General features: G+C 49.4%; 6 protein-coding genes across 6 annotated transcripts; 4 read left to right on the plus strand and 2 right to left on the minus strand.

Annotated features, from left to right (window-relative positions):
• Window positions 1–2,937: 2,937 nt before the first annotated feature.
• DSM5745_03871 (uncharacterized protein) lies at window positions 2,938–3,294 on the plus strand (the record flags this gene model as incomplete). The annotated part of the gene is made up of 2 exons (XM_026745887.1): window positions 2,938–3,055; window positions 3,128–3,294. 2 exons carry the CDS (start codon window positions 2,938–2,940, stop codon window positions 3,292–3,294), a joined length of 285 nt encoding a protein of 94 aa, XP_026604883.1.
• Window positions 3,295–3,325: 31 nt separating this feature from the next.
• On the plus strand, window positions 3,326–3,889 carry DSM5745_03872 (uncharacterized protein; the record flags this gene model as incomplete). Its single annotated transcript, XM_026745888.1, has 1 exon — window positions 3,326–3,889. One exon carries the CDS (start codon window positions 3,326–3,328, stop codon window positions 3,887–3,889), a length of 564 nt encoding a protein of 187 aa, XP_026604884.1.
• An 891-nt stretch (window positions 3,890–4,780) lies between these two features.
• Window positions 4,781–6,376, minus strand: DSM5745_03873 (uncharacterized protein; the record flags this gene model as incomplete). The annotated part of the gene is made up of 3 exons (XM_026745889.1): window positions 4,781–5,478; window positions 5,700–6,037; window positions 6,105–6,376. 3 exons carry the CDS (start codon window positions 6,374–6,376, stop codon window positions 4,781–4,783), a joined length of 1,308 nt encoding a protein of 435 aa, XP_026604885.1.
• A 596-nt stretch (window positions 6,377–6,972) lies between these two features.
• DSM5745_03874 (uncharacterized protein) lies at window positions 6,973–8,522 on the minus strand (the record flags this gene model as incomplete). Its single annotated transcript, XM_026745890.1, has 6 exons — window positions 6,973–7,454; window positions 7,554–7,624; window positions 7,713–8,089; window positions 8,142–8,209; window positions 8,263–8,299; window positions 8,349–8,522. 6 exons carry the CDS (start codon window positions 8,520–8,522, stop codon window positions 6,973–6,975), a joined length of 1,209 nt encoding a protein of 402 aa, XP_026604886.1.
• A 2,212-nt stretch (window positions 8,523–10,734) lies between these two features.
• DSM5745_03875 (uncharacterized protein) lies at window positions 10,735–12,628 on the plus strand (the record flags this gene model as incomplete). The annotated part of the gene is made up of 5 exons (XM_026745891.1): window positions 10,735–11,354; window positions 11,486–11,732; window positions 11,934–12,013; window positions 12,078–12,201; window positions 12,530–12,628. 5 exons carry the CDS (start codon window positions 10,735–10,737, stop codon window positions 12,626–12,628), a joined length of 1,170 nt encoding a protein of 389 aa, XP_026604887.1.
• A 313-nt stretch (window positions 12,629–12,941) lies between these two features.
• On the plus strand, window positions 12,942–14,827 carry DSM5745_03876 (GMC family oxidoreductase; the record flags this gene model as incomplete). Its single annotated transcript, XM_026745892.1, has 3 exons — window positions 12,942–13,991; window positions 14,087–14,726; window positions 14,781–14,827. 3 exons carry the CDS (start codon window positions 12,942–12,944, stop codon window positions 14,825–14,827), a joined length of 1,737 nt encoding a protein of 578 aa, XP_026604888.1.
• Between the last annotated feature and the right edge of the window lie 1,362 nt (window positions 14,828–16,189).

The following is a 16,189-nucleotide window of genomic DNA, read 5'->3' on the forward strand; positions in this document are numbered from 1 at the left end:
TATTTATTATATAACTTTAATATATTAATATTTACTATTACTAGCTTTGCAAGAAGTATTAAAATAAAAAAATTAAAATTAATTAAATAAAAATAAAAAATTAATTAATAAATAACCTTACTAAACTTCTTAATAGCCCGCGCTATAAAATATTTATTTATTAACTTAGTTTTATTAAAATTAAAGCTATTTTTAATACTTAATATTAGTATTTTTATTTTTTTAAATGCTAGGGGGTATATTAAATAAAAAGTAAAATTTTTTTAAATTTTTATGGTAAACTTAATTAAATAACTTTAACTAATTTTTAAAAATAAAAAAAAAATTAATTTTTAACTTTGGCTAAATCTCACAACCTAATTAAAAAATAAATTATAAAAAAAAAAGGATAAATATAGCTTAAATTTTTTTATATTTAGCTATTAAACTTTTATATTTTTATTTATTTTAAATTTTAAAAAATCTTATGTTTTATTTACCCCTTAATTCTTATCCTAATCTTACATGACTAATTTCTGCCTGAGGCATCCGTAACTCCGAAAGAGGAAGCCGCCTGGAGAGATTAGGTAAGCAGCTCCTCCAAGGCGGAACTGGCGGCGCCGCTCCTCCAGCTTCTCCAACACTACCGTGCTTACTCATCTGCCGCCTAAACCCACCTGCCGCCCAAAAATCGATCTCCACCACCAAGAAAAAATGAAGCTTTTTAACACATACAAAAGGTATGAGAACCTAAAATTTTGGTGGTGTATTCTACACTAGCTAATTGCTTTATATATAAATTTAGGACTTTTAAAAACGCTGCGGTAGCCGGATCTCGCGGCCTTAACAATTTACTAAGATTGGGGTATTGGGAATAACTTTAGGGCTGGGGGGGGGGAGTTTTTTTTTAGGGGACGCTTTTAAAGTTGCTGGAGGCTTGCTCTTTCCTAGCTTGGCTAATTTAAAGCTATTTTAAAGCTAGTTCTCCGCCTTTTTGGCTATACGGGCCTTTTTCTTTTAGTGGTCTTTTTTAGCCTTCTTCCTCTTTGCTTTAAGCTGTTGTTTTTTTGCATTTGCAGCTCTTATTTTTGCGTTTTTTTTAGTTTACTGTTTCTTTTTTTCTTTAGCTTGTTATTGGCGTAGCTTATCTTTATCCTTCCTGGCCTTTTTTTGTTATATAGCCTTATTTTTCTGCTTTTAGAGATCGCGGGCCTGTTAAATTTTTTTAAAAGAGTAGAAAACTATATTGCCATCCTCTAGTGCCTGGAGTTAAAATATAAGTAGCTTTCCTTGTTGCCTTTTTTTTTTCTTATTAATTAAGGCCTTTTTAAGGCTTTGACTGCGCGCCTTTATAAGTACAAGCTTTGTATAAAGATAATGAACTATAATACTAAGTTTCTTGACCTTTTAAGGCTTAGGGTCTTTAAAGATCTCCCTAATTAGTTTATTAATCTTTTTTTAGTTATTCGCTTGCAGTGGGCCCTCCGGATTGTTAGTAAATATAGGAGTTTTATTTATATTCTTCCTAAAGCGCCTTAGTATAATCTTAGGATTAAAAGGGAATAAACTAGTTACTTTTTATAAACTTTTTATATTCTTAGGAGATAAAGCCTTTTCCCATACCGCCTAGAATAATTTAAAGAAGTCTTGCTTTATAATAGTGCTAAGGCCTTGGCAAAAATACATAAATACATTTAGTTTATTAGTGTATGCCTTAAAAAAAAAAGAGAAAATTCTAATATTTAAAGGCTGCAAAGTATAAGTTAAATAAGGCGGATAAGTAGCCACGAGTATCTTATTAGCTTCGCAGTACTTTAGAAAGCGCATTATAATATAAAATCCATGGCTATTAAGGAGAAAAAGCCTCCAATGCCTTCTTGCTTTATCCCTTATTAATTTATTAAATACTTGTTTAACCCAGGCTAATCCAAGGTTATTATTTATTTATCCGGATATGGATAAGGCAAAAAAATAGTTATAAGTTTATAGTTTAAAGTTTTAAAGCCAGGTGTCCTGCAGTTTAAATGCAGCTAACTAGTAAATAAGGCCTGGAGGTAGTGACCTTTTATTAGCTAATATACATGTAATAGTGGTTATTTACTCCTTATTTCCAGGCTGTAGGCGTTGCTTTATCCCTGAATAAAAATAGGTTTTTTTGGAAAAGATCCTCTTGTATTTTGTAAGTATTTTAATAAGAAATTTTTTTTTGTTTATGTTGTAGGTATTCTTAGCTAGCACCTTATATTTATCCATTTTCCGCTTTAAGCAGTTAAAGTATAAAGAGTATTTATAGGCCAAATTGGCCTTTTTTCTTAAAAAATTAATCCTAGTTATATAGGCACTTATAAGCTTATTATTATGTTTCTTAAGCCAGCGCGAAACCTAGTTGCTTCCTGCCTTTTTTTAAGTAATTTTAAATGCAAAGTTCTTAACTATATTATAGGTGTAGAATAAGCCATGGCTGGCCTGTTAATTAATATAATTTATAAGATCTCTTAATTATTAAGCGTTAAGTAATAATAGGTTTTTGTACTGCTCTTTTTTTAAGCCTTAAATGCCTTTATAATATCTAAACAAAGTACTGCGGTTTATACTAAATTTCTTAGTAATATTTATATATAAAAAATGTTCTCCTGGCTTTAAGAAGTTAATATATTTTATTGCTTTCTCTATTAAAGTTAAAATAAATAAGATATAGGTGGTTAAATTCTACGAGCAAATGTCGGTGTAGATGTCGTTTTGGGCGGCAGGTGGGTTTGGGCGGCAGATGAGTAAGCACGGTACCGGTAAGGAGATGATGGAGTGGGGACTCCCTTCGCATATCTCCGCATAATCATGCTATCTTGATACCGTCCGGGGTCTTCTAGACCTTACGTACGGTTGAGATAAGCCCGTATCTATACGTATGCTGTGCGCGACAATGTCCTCGATCCCATCAACACCAAGCAGCTTTCCACGATGGCCGAAAAAATGAGTCACGTCGATCCCGCCGCTGAGACACCTCCTCCACGGGGCTGGTGGGAGTATGGATACCTGGCAAAGCTGAATGTCGGTATCATCTGCCTGACGTTCTTGTGTATGTTCTTGTCCCATTGTCTGCGCAACTCCATCGCTGACAAGTCCTAGCAAGCATGAACGGCTACGACAGCTCCCTTCTCAACGGCCTCCAAGCTTTGCCCGGTTGGATCGAATTTATGGAATCCAAGCAGCGTGTGGCTCGGCTTCACCAACGCCCTCTACTGGAACGGCGCCGCTACAAGCACCCTCGCCGCAGCAACGGTCGCGAATCGCTACGGACAAAAAGCGGGTATCTAGTTGTGGTTTATCTGCCTCATAATCGGCAGTCATGCAGACGGCGGCGCCCAACTCGGCTTGCTTCATGGTTGCTCGTCTGTTCACTGGTATGACGATGGGCTGGATGAACAACGCGACCCCGGTCCTGATCGCCGAGGTGGCATACCCGAGCCATCGCGGCATTGCGAGTGCTCTCTATATAACAAGTTACTACATCGGCAGCATTCTTGCAGCGTGGGTGACGTACGGTACCTGGACCTGGGCTTCCAGCTGGGCCTGGCGTTTTCCCTCTATACTGCAGCTGCTGATGCCTGCGTTGGCTCTACCTGGGCTTTGGCTAGTGCCGGAAAGTCCGCGGTGGTTGACCTCTGTCGGACGCATTGCCGAAGCACGAAAAGCACTGGTTGATCACCATGCCGGCGGAGATAAAAATGCTCCTTGGGTCAACAGCGAACTACGCGGCATTCAGGAGGCGATCGCTGCGGAGATGGCGGCAGAGAAGGAGTCGGCTTGGACAGAACTCATCTGCACGCCAGGAAACCGACACTGGCTCTTCATTACCATCACCCTGGGCTTCTACGGTCAATGGGCCGGCAACGGCCCTCTGTCTTACTAGCTATCCCTTGTACTCCAAGCCGTCGGGGTGACAAAGACCGGTGACCAAATACTTATTTCCGCGGGCCTACAAATCTGGAACCACTTCTTCGCCCTTGGCGCAGCGCTTTCCGTTGAGCGCATGGGCCGCCGAAAACTCTTCTTGCTTCCGCAGGTATCATGCTGGTCGGCTACATTGTCATGACCGGTCTGAACGGTTCCTTCGAATCGACCGATAATTCAGCGACAGGGGTTGCCATGGTCCCATCCATATTCATCTATCTTGCCGGATACGACATCGCTCCGACCCCTCTACTCATGCCTTATCCTTGCGAGATATGGCCCTTCCGCTTACGATCGCGCGGTCTCATGGTTGCCTGGCTCTCCTGCATTGTGGCCGTCATCTTCTACACGTTCGTGAACCCCATTGCAATGGATGCCATCGGCTGGAAATACTACATCGTCTATGTCTGCCTGTTAGTTATCTGGTGCGTTATTACGTTCCTTTGATACCCCGAGACCCGTGGGTTGTCCCTCGAAGATGTGGCACTGAGCTTCGACGCGTCGAGTGCGATCACGGAGGGAGCGGACATCGAGGACAAACCATCATCGTCGGAAGAACGCCGAGAAGAGACAGATCCTACTGATGACTTCACCCGGCATGTATATACCGGATGATGTACGCATCTGAGCTCGCTGCACGGGTAAGAGTGTTTGATTTGAAACGGTAAGAGTGATGACTGTAATCAACGACTTTAATTTGGCAATCTAGCAAGAAATCCATATGTGTACTTCAGCATAACTACAAACTGTCCAAACTACTCATCAGCCATCTCAACCTTCATCTCCCCTCTACCTAAATCCTCCACCCCATCCCCAAAAACAACAGGCTCCCTCCTCTCCCGATTAACCCTCAAATCAAAGACATCCAGCCGCTGATACCCCCCACAATATTATGGTACTGCTTGCCCTCAACACAACGCTCCAGCTCAAAATCCGCATACAGAATCCCCTCCTCGTCCTGAAGGAACTCCGTCTCAACCATTCCCCCCTTCTCATCCACCGTAAACGCCGGATGCGCCGCGCCGGTAGGATCAAGGAACATACTCGCCCCGCGCGACGAAGTTAGCAGCGCATTCCGTACAGCCTCGGGATCCCTCGCGCCATCGGTTATAACATCCACCGCGTTGGACGCCAGGACCCCCGCGCAGAGAACGCCGAAACACTTCGCCTCGAAGCAATGCGCCGCGGCGCGGGCGCGGTTCGCAGCAACATTATCGTAATTCCTTGCACCGGCGTCATCGGAGGGAAGTCTCGTCGGCCAAACGCCGGCCACGTGGAGATATGGATCTGCTCCGCCTGCGCGATGAAGGTGTACCGGGCAAGCGGATTGGACTCTGGGAAGACGACGAGGTGGGCATTGTTGGCGGCTGCTTTGTGGACGAGCGAGATGGCTTTTCCCGTTGTGTTGGAGGCAGACAGGAAGATGGGCGAGACGTGGCAGGAAGCGACTCGGGTGGGCATTCTGTTGATATTCGACTGGTGATGATGGGAGTTGGAGAATTGACCGGGAGGGACGGGGGTGCTGCGGGCAGAAGTGACCATGGCCATCTATACACCACTATACCAAAGCTACCAGGGTAGATAGCATATTTACGTTCTCCGCGAATATTCAACCATCATATTAGGCATTTTCTCGAATGGTCACAGATAGTTTCTCTGGAGTTAACCTCCAAGTCAACTAATTAGGGCTAGCCCCACGAGCCCTAATCTTGTCTCTAGCATAAAACCAAGCCCATCAAGGACACCAAAAGCTAGACAGAGATTCAAACCAGTGTAATCTCCATATACAAAGCACTGCATTGTAGCAGATTCATGAACAATCTCATTCCAAGGTTGTAAAAACAAGCACGCTGCAGAATCCAGCCATGAGACCCGTCGACCGCAGCCTTGATCCATCAAAGTCCAAGCAGACTCCGCTGAGACATCAGCTTTGTTCAGGGTCATATCAACACAATTATCGCCAAGGATAACACAATTATCAGCATAGACAGCCTCATCGTCAGGGGCATCGCCGTAAGAAGGACGTGGCTCCTCCAGACAGGCGTAGAACGAGCCCCCGGCGAGCTTCAGCTCGTTGCCGCTGAAGGTGAAGCCATCGGTAATAGCACTGGCAGGGACCCAGTGTGGTCAGTGCCGACGACGCTGAAGTGGCCGTCCTTGGCAACGTAGACTACAGTGCTATAGTCAGATAACCCAGCTGACCAGGTTGTTGTTCAAAGAGCGGGTGACTGACCAGCATCGCTGTTCTTGACCGCGAGAGAGCCGGCGCCACCGGAGAACTTGACGCCGTGCTGGCTGGCCATGCGGAGACGAGCAGGGTGGAGCCATAGAAGACGACCTTGCGGTTGTTGAGGTCGCTGGTGGCTGAGGTTGTGTCGGTGACGGAGAGGGTGAATTCGTTAGAGTGGGCAGCAGCAGCGAAGGCGCTGATCAAGGCGGACTTCATTTTGGGTGATTTTGGTGGTAGTTTGGGTTGTCTGAGAATGTTGATGATGTTGAGATGAGACGGCATTCCAAGGCTTTTATATGTCGATACTGCGCACCTTGATGGCCTTTGCAACTCTCGCGGAGCATTGTCACGTTGACTATTCTTCATAACTCTGCAAGATCCCTACTGCGTATCCAGCTGTGAAATAAATGATAAGCGAGGTACATAGATTAAAGCTGCCGTATCCATACTGCCTATCTGCTTCCAAAGTGAAACAAATCTCCGGGGAATAGCCCTGTTTACTTTGAGTCTTTTGTATAGATGCGGTTTTTCATAGAATGTCTCTTACACTATCATGGAAGCCTGAACATACTATAAATAATGGTCTCCACCTATAACAGTATTGACGCCAGGAGATTAATCGAAGAATGAAAGAACCGTTTCGAGACTTATTCACTTATCGCCGAGTCATTACCCCCTTTGAACCATCAAGGTTGTCACAGGCTTTCCATAAGTAATATAACATCTGCCAGGATGAGAAACTTGATGGTGTGTTTTGATTGAATCAATATGGATCTAGTGGACCATCCCTAGCTCATACATGTAAAATAACCCTAAGAAACAGGCCGTTCATGTCCGTGCTGACGCCGATGAGCAACTGTAGTATCGTTTGCATCCGTAGTGGTGACAGCGCCTACATCTTCGAGCTCGACCTCTGTCTCTGAAGATGCCGTGCACGTGCCCACGACGGTTCCTGTCCCCGTGCGCTGCGTACCGCTACTCCCGCTTCCCAGCTCACTTTCAGACGCCAGACGAATAGAATACGCAAGGTTGACATCCACGTTCATGTTCCGTTTGAACCGGAGCGCCCGATTCACGCGCGACCGCGACCTCGACCAGGTATGTGTGCTCCGGCCCTGCGGAGGGACATTGCCATGGCTACGGGCAGCTTGAGCGTGCTCGTTGTCGTCCAAACCCATGGCTCTGGCCCGGCGGAACCCCGCCGCAATGGGCTTGTAGATGATGGGGAGATTCGCGCACAGGAGCGCTGTCACGAGCTCCCAGACTGACAGAATGCTGAATGGAACGCCATCCCCTGAACGTTGTGGCTTTTGTTAGCGGGGGCGCGGGTAACCGAAACTGGTGGGATGGACTCAAGGAGGCAGGAAGGGCAGGTGGAATGGATTGAACATACAGGTAAAGTCTGGGGACATCATCTGAACCTGAACCAGGAGTGCAATTCGCGCAGCGCCAAGGACGCAGGATCTGTGGTAGGATAGAAAGTTAGCGGCACAGTATAGCACTGTCTCTGTAGCAATGGCTCGACTGAGGGGAGCAGATAGGACGGACGTACGCAAGGCCGACAGAGAAAAGAAAGACCAGACAAAGCTTCTGCCGGGTGGATATCATACGCATCTTCGCAATAAGCGGTAGAGGCATGATAAAGATCCATATATCCAGGCCCAGGTTGCTGCCAGCCTGCCAGTACAAGGCCGAGTGGGCGGCCAAGCAATTGCCATCTATCATGGTATTCCACATCTTCTGTACAGGGATGCACTGAAAGGTCCAAGCAAAATCAGTGGCTAAAAACCAGAGAATCGTCACAACGGCCGTTGCGCTGCTAACGCGCCTAATGGTAAGGGAGGGGAAGGCACGGTAGTAAAGGGCAAGCACGGAGAGCTTGGTGCCAGCGTTGCCAAAGAAGTAAAATTGCAACGCAATGAAGATGAGCTGATATGGCATTGGTTAGTTCGCAGTCGTAGCATCGGCAATGGCATGGTACTTTTCCGAGGGACGTAATGTCCTCCTCTGCCATGGTCTGGACGCGTCGCCCGAGTCCGTATCGCGGTGCTAGGGAAAAGCAGGCCTGAGCATTTGTAGTCATCCTCGGATACGCGACGTACCTTGTAGAAATGTGGCATTAGAACCAACAATGGCGACCTTGCCACTCTTAGCAATAGTGTCGTTTCCTGGCAAACTGGGCACATACCGTAGCAAGGATACTGAGGATATCATCAACCTTTAAACAATTCCGGTGCAGGTACAGCTCAGACCAAAGGCGAAGGGCGGTTGAGACGATGAGAATTGGGATGGGAATGGCGAGGCCGACATAGAGCTCGGTTGTTCTGGACTCGGCCAGATACTCTGGACTAGGGCTTGCCATGGCGCGAGGATGTAATGTGGGACAAGGGCTTAGCGGCCTAGATAACAGGGGCATGATGGGATGTGTTGAATATTAGTAGGAGCTGCCTTGGGGATCATCCAGGATTTAGGGCGAACCCAATTTCTTTGTCTTCCGTTGGCAAGATCGGACAACACGGTACCTTTGCCATAGTCAGTACCGAGTAATTCTAACTCGGGGCAGATCGACGGAGCGCCTCGTCCGGGCATCGGGGTCTTCCTTCCGGGAATGGTCGATCCTCTAGGTCGTACTTCGTACAGTACTATACTCGTACTATTGCTGCTTCTTGCCAAGCATCCTTCGCAGATTCCAGCCCAATCTGGAGGATCAATCTGATACGTCTACTGCTCAGCCGGTAACCAAGCCTTGATGGTGTCGCGCCCAGACCTCGGCTGCGAAACGCGCCTTATCTCGCCACCCATGATGAAGTCCCTTGGTATTATTGCGATAATGAGTCATGAAGATGAGCTCGCACATAGAGACTTAGCGTGATGATAACTGCGCTCAGGTTCGGTCCATGTATGACGTGTCGTAGGACAGCGGCTGTAGAACTCGATCCTAAAACATTAGCTATCGCACCCGCGGTCTACAGGAGGAGGGTCATGCCGATGTGAGCCTCTGCAATGATATTAGACGTGAAGGATAGGGCCGGGTGGGAATGTATATAGCCCATTGTTTGGCTCGGACATGCCCGGCAAAGTCCAGCCTCAAAAAGCTTAACGCGAAAGCGATACCTAGGCCACCGCTGTTCTGCACGGACCCTTTGAGGATGATTAGTGTAGAAAATTATTTTGGAAATTGCATCTACCTCACAGCGCTATTGGAACGCAACATGTCCATGACGCATTCATCACATAATGAGATTGAAACGAATCTGGTGGGCAATGTAGAAGACCAAGAAGACGGATATCAGGATCAATATAGTGCTGCACTCCACGCCAAAGAGCCCTTGCAAACAAGTGTGCTGTTGTTGATTTGGTTGAGGAGCGGGTATCACATAACTGGCGTCTCGGGTTCGTGATAACCAATGTCGTGCTGTGATCTTGGATCGGTGTTCACTTTGTTGACGTGGATGGGCTCTGTGTTGTCGTGGATGTCAGGATTCATCTTAGTAGATTTGAAGAAGGTTCAGGTATTGCTAGTGTGGGAAAGTGATGAACGATGGTTCTTGGCCGTCATGAAGAGGGAGAATCAGCACGGACGCGTCATAGGTCGGTACCAGTGGTACCTCCTTCCTTGGGTAGGGTTCGCTCATCCARAGCACAAATATTGAGTCACCCAAACCCAGGAGCCTCGAGATTCCCTCCACAAATATCAACGGACCGAGCTCTTGTCAATCCGGAACAAGATGCAGCCTACTCCCTTTTGTCTAGACGATCCACACGAGTTGTTGGGTTCATCTCGGACTTTTACCCGCAGCTGGAATTTACACCCATCGCCTTCCTCAACGAGCCTCGATGAGCGAGTGTGTCGTTGATATTGTAACATAAGGCACAAACAAGGCTAGTGTTGGGCCTGGGAGAAGTCGAAGTGCCATAGAAGCTGAGCAGTATCATTAGCACTGTAAATGCTTTGCACAACTACACAACTGCACCGTACCATGACTGGCAGCTGTGCTGACCACTATGTGAGGTGAGAGCTCTATGTGATCAGGGCTCTGCAGTCGCCGTTCCGCTTCATGTCATCGTATCTCGGAGTCAAATACCAGCATGAATGGCTGCAACTAGACGCTCTGATGTATCCCGGATGAAGAGACGTGGCAGTGCTGCAGGACTGCAAGAGGAGAGGGTGGATGCATTGCAATGAAAGACTTTCGACAGAATCCGATGAAGGCTATATGGCATGGCTCATTCGGATGGATATCGGGCTTGAAGGCCCAAGCCTTACCATCCACAATTCGTTGCTTCTTCAGGTCCTCGTCAAATTGGGACTGTGGTGGTGCATTACCGCAAGCCAGTACTAAGATCCTTCTGTAATAAAAAGAAGTAGAGCAAACCATACCCGCACACCTTCTTACCTACCAAGCTGGGGCAGTCGTGCAGAACCCTCTGGAACCCCACGCCTTTGTCCTTTGCCCAAAGCAGAACGTAGCAAACGAGGACAAACATCCTCCATGTCTCCAGTCAGAACTGACGCAGTGTGAGTTGGTACCAACATCCACTCACCTCATCTGCGCTCATCAATACCGAGCAAAATGGCCCGATCACTGCAGGATTATATCCAGATAATCCGAACTGACGGCAAGCTCTTCAGCAATAAGAGTCCCCATCGCCCACTAGAGCTCCGTCAAAACACAGCGAACCGCATCCTCCTCTACCCGGGCTCGTTCAACCCTCCCCACAGAGGCCACTTCGCCCTACTGCAGCATGTGTTCGAGAACGCCCCCGCCGACTTGAATCTGATCGCCGCCATCATATGGCCCCTGAGCGACGAAGGCGTGGCAGATAAAAAGGAAGATCGCATGGACGAGGATGCCATGATCCTGACTAGAGAGGAGAGGGTGCAGCTGTGGGTCGAGCATGGGCTGCGGGATTACATGTGGGTGTACGAAGGCTCGCCGTTCACAAGCTCGATAGCCCAATGGGCAAGCTTGAAATCGCAACTTGCCAACGTTTTAGGCAGTGATGGCTTTGAGCTTGAGTTCTGCTGCCTCCTTGGGCCGGACTTGATTGACGGATTTGATGCTTGGTATTGCAGGGATATTTTGACCAGCGATGCTGGACGCGAATGGGAGATCGTGACGTCTGGAGGGGGGATACCGACACAGTTGGACGGATATAATCCCTGGACTTCCTGGGAAAGGCCCGAGACAAAGTCAAAGACGATTGAAACTAGGATTGAGGGTTGTCTGAACTCAGCCAGAGTCTTACCCATGACAGAACAAGGTAGAGTATTCCGCAGGATTGACAAATCGGATAACCTGGCTGACCTGCTCTGAGATCCAGCATTCGAAGACCGGCCCAAAACTCCGGAGATGGAAAGAGGGGTGGTCAAGCCCGCGTCACCGGTTTGGATGTGCTGCAGAACCGCAAGCCCGTCTTCCACGCTCACATTCATACCAAAGCCCAAAGACAACAAGAAGACGACCGAGATCAGCTCGACTTTGATTTGGAAGCTGATCAAGCACGCTTCAACCGACGAGCTCCGGGGAATAGAAGCGTCACTTGCGAACTTGGTGTTGGCGCCTGCTATGTTTGTCGAGATGATAGAGGGCTCAGATTGAGACCAAATGAGCGGGCGCGGGGATTGTGGCAGGCCCAGGGCTGATTGGATCCGATAGAAGAACCATGTCAAGCTTAGAACTGCCAATGCGATTTCTATTCCACATTGATTCCTTCAGTTGGTATGATGAGAGCGTAAGAGTCAAAAGGGCCTGAGAATTCGCGTCTCCAGTTCCGACAAGAGAATAGCCTATGGGCGATGGTAATACCAACGGCTAGCGATTCTGACGTCTGTAATTCCATCATTATCCGGTCTGCTGTCTGGCTTTACAGCTACGCCAAACTGCATGCATGGTGCAAGGACGATATCGACTAGCGCGGAGGCGCATCAGCCCAAAGGGACTTGTAATGTTCACGAGAATCGTCTCGTCTATGATCTGATATGCTGGGTGATAGGAATGTCAGAACATGCCCAAGAAAAGGTTACCTTCTATGCTGAGGTATGAATCAGCCCCCCAGTCCCACCTGCGATAGGCTCGCCTCCAGCAAGCTGTTTTGACGTCGGGTGCACAGTTGGGTCGTCTTCGGGTTGTTCAAGAGCTGCAGAAAGGTAGGCGTTTATGAGACCGATGAAGTAAAGTGACGAGCCCGGCCCACACCAATGTGACTGGGAGGAGGAGTGCGCGCTGTCAGTGTGAGTATTATCCCGTCCCTTCCGCGGTCTGATTGGAACCGAGGCAACCGGGCGATCGGAATCATTGATCGTATGTTGCAGGAACTGGTGTTCGAGATCGTGGACGCTCTGATGCAATCGCTCCACTTCCCTAGGCGAGTCAGTTCGGTGGAGCTGAAGGAAAGCGATCTACCCACAGCGTCTGGACCCTGGCGAGTCGCGACATTCGTGACGATGACTTCTTCCTGGATTGACTTCCACGGTCCTGGCAGTTGGCAGTGAGAGTCCGAGAGAGTTGAGCTGGGCTTGACGGAAGAATCAACAGGAAATGGAAGAGGAAGAGGAAGAGTCAACAAGTCAGCCAAGAGCGGAAGTAGCAGCCAAGCGCTTAGTCATCGGTTAGTCATGACTCAAGGACCCAAGCTTCCTCTCCCGATCTGCATTCTGCAACTCCACGCACCCTCAAGAATCAAGATTGAGAGCGACGATGATCTGCATCATACCTCTGCTATTTAACAGCACAATGTCCATTCGTTTCCTCCCCCCAGGCTCGTCTCGTCCGTCGTCATGCATCTCCCTCGCGCCGTAGCTGCTCTAGCCTTGGTGCCTCCCGCAGTCGCCGGTCTGGTGGGCACCTCCTTCGGAGTCCCCGGGACCAATGCCACCTTCGACTACATCGTCGTTGGAGGAGGCACTGCCGGCCTGACCCTGGCCACTCGCCTCGCCGAACAACAGTCCGGCTCGGTCGCAGTCGTGGAAGCCGGCGGCTTCTATGAGGTTGACAACGGCAACATCAGCCAGGTTCCTGCCACGGGGACTTATTACACCGGTCGGTCTCCCACGGACTGGCAGCCGCTGATTGACTGGGGGTATGTCACCACCCCTCAAGCCGGTTCTTATGGCGATGAGCTTCTCTATCCTCGTGGAAAGTGTCTCGGCGGCAGCTCCGCCCGCAATTTCATGCTCTACCATCGCGGTACAAAGGCGAGCTACCAGCTATGGGCCGATGCCGTGGGCGACTCCAGCTACACTTTTGGCAACCTTCTCCCCTTCTTCGAGAAGAGTCTCCATTTCACTCCTCCCGACAACAGCATGCGCCTGCAGAACGCGACACCCGAGTACGACCCGCGGGTCATGGGCAATGGCACAGGCCCCCTGTCGGTGTCTTACTCTCGCTACGTACACGCGTTCGGAACTTGGGCGGCCAAGGGGCTTGAAGCGCTTGGAATGTCCTCGGTTCCTGGCTTGTCGAGCGGCTCCTTGATCGGACAGTCTTACGGCACGTTCACAATCAATGCCACCACCGGTATCCGCGACTCGTCTGAGACTTCCTTTCTTCGCAAGGCGCTCCCTTACACAAACTATCAGGTCTACAAGACTACCCTCGCGAAGAAGGTTCTCTTCGACGACAAGAAACGAGCTACTGCCGTCATCGTTAACACTGCCGGCATGACATACCAGCTCAGCGCTCGCAAGGAGATCATCATCTCCGGTGGTGCTTTTGGTTCGCCGCAACTGTTGCTGGCCTCTGGCGTCGGCCCAGCGGACACTTTACAGGCCCTCGACATCCCAGTCGTTGCTCACCGACCGGGTGTTGGTCAGAACATGCAGGACCACGTCATCTTTGGCCTCTCATACCGCGTCAACGCGCTCACAGCCTCTTCCCTCAGTGATCTGAAGTCGCCGCCCAAGCCGCGCTGGAATTCAACCAGAATGGAACCGGCATATACTCCAACCCTGGCACGGATGTTGTTGGCTGGGAGAAAATCCCCAACTCCCACCGACGCAGCTTCTCCAACCGCACCCTTGCAGCCCTTGCCCAATACCCCGGCGACTGGCCGGAGGTCGAATACCTCCCGGAGGCGGCCTACTTCGGCTATCAACAGGTCCGCAGCACCGCCGACCCCAATGACGGCCACAACTACGCTACCCTAGCCGTCGCCCTCGTCGCCCCGCGCTCAAGGGGAAACCTGACCATATCTTCCGCGGATACCGCCGTCAACCCGCTCATTAACCCGAACTGGTTCACTGATCCCGCCGACATGGAAGTGGCCATTGCCGGCTTCAAGCGCGCCCGGGAGTTCTGGAACTCCACTGCCATGCAGCCGTTTGCTCTTGGAGAGGAGGCCTTCCCCGGTCCGCAAGTGCAATCCGACGCCGAGATCGATGATATCATCCGCAGGAGCTTCACCCCCGTCTATCATGCAGCTTGTACCTGCGCAATGGGCAAGGCGAATGACACCATGGCTGTCGTTGACACCAAGGCCCGGGTCTACGGCGTCAAAGGACTGCGAGTCGTTGATGCAGCTGCTTTCCCTTTTCTGCCTCCAGGTCATCCGCAGGCTACTGTTTGTAAGTTCTATACCACACCATTGGCTTTGTATATCCTTACTAACGTCCTTCCAGACGCCTTGGCCGAGAAAATCGCTTGCGATATTACTGGTGCCTGCTGAGATAATGCAGTTAAATGTGTCCTCACTCTCACACATCAGCTCGAATATATAGACTAATAGTAATACAAGACATCAGAAGTCATCCTAGTCCAAAACTCCCTTTCCTGGTTTCAGTCGGTCAGACTCATGTCCTGCTCAAGTCACCCGAAACCCTCTATCCCGATACACCCTATGCACCTGCAAGCGCATTTTCTAGCCTACCAAGTACGGTTGTCTAATAGGATCTGCGCCTCAGGCGGCATATCTCAAAGATCTGCGTCTATCTCCGTTGCAGCGGTATGCCCTGTCAGCAATTGCACCATTCGAAGCTGCCACTTGGTCATCGTCACTCCATCCAACATTGGAAGGACAAGAGTATCAATATAGTCCTCCTTGGCAGCATCCACAAATACAATGTCAAAGGTTCTGTTCAACTGCTGCGGACTCTTCTCCACAGGGCCCTCGAGCAGGGTAACCCGATGGTTCAACCCCCGAACGTACTTATGGCTCTCAGATCTGTCTCTACTGAATCTTGATGCTGCAGCCAGCGTGGCTTCTTGGCCGCAAGGACTCACAAAGATGGTTACTATGTCACGGCGACATGTTTATTGCAGGAGTAGACTCTCTACATGTCGTTCAATTGCCGAGGACTGCGCTTCGAGGCAAGAAGGCTTGGTACGGGAGAAAAAGCACTGGCATGTTTCCTCCAACATCCATCTAAATCCATCCTTCTATCGACCAATTGGCCCTACATGCTCTGAGCGAGCTCCGTGTGCAAGTGCCAGACAATACACCCAGTGTGAGTCGGATCTGACCTATGCAGCTGTACGACTCAGAATCCAATTCAAAACGTGGCCTATTCAAACCCGCCGATTTGCCAGCTAGAAGGAGGAGACTATGAATACTCCCCGCAGGTGCCGATCTGCCTCCTCACGTGCGTGAAAATGGGAGGTTATCGCACACCCACCAGGTGTCACCGCGTCAGGTTATCCTAGTCTTCCGGCTTGGGATACTGGACTGCTTGAGCTGGATGGAATGAGTTGCATAATACTTAGTATTCAACACCTGAAGCACCCAGCACCCTAGGGTCCCCGAAAGTAAAGCTCGAAATCCATCCAGTCCGGTACGGAGTACCTGGTAGGACAAGCCCGGATCGCCGGAGCTGATCTATAGGTAAGATGTGACGCGGCCAACAAATGCAGAAGCCATGCCAGCCCTGTGTCTGTCGCAGTACGTGGTAGGACAAACCCCGGAATCCTCGGACAAGCAGGTGCGGAATCCTGAGCAATCGGCGCTTGACTACTCTCTGTTTCTACACAGCACCTAACAAGCAATGATAGGACGTCCATGATCATTGAGGAGGACTCTTTGGCCTCCATGGTC

Source organism: Aspergillus mulundensis (assembly GCF_003369625.1).
Source record: "Aspergillus mulundensis strain DSM 5745 chromosome Unknown scaffold_3, whole genome shotgun sequence".
In the NCBI taxonomy this organism is placed as follows: domain Eukaryota; kingdom Fungi; phylum Ascomycota; class Eurotiomycetes; order Eurotiales; family Aspergillaceae; genus Aspergillus; species Aspergillus mulundensis.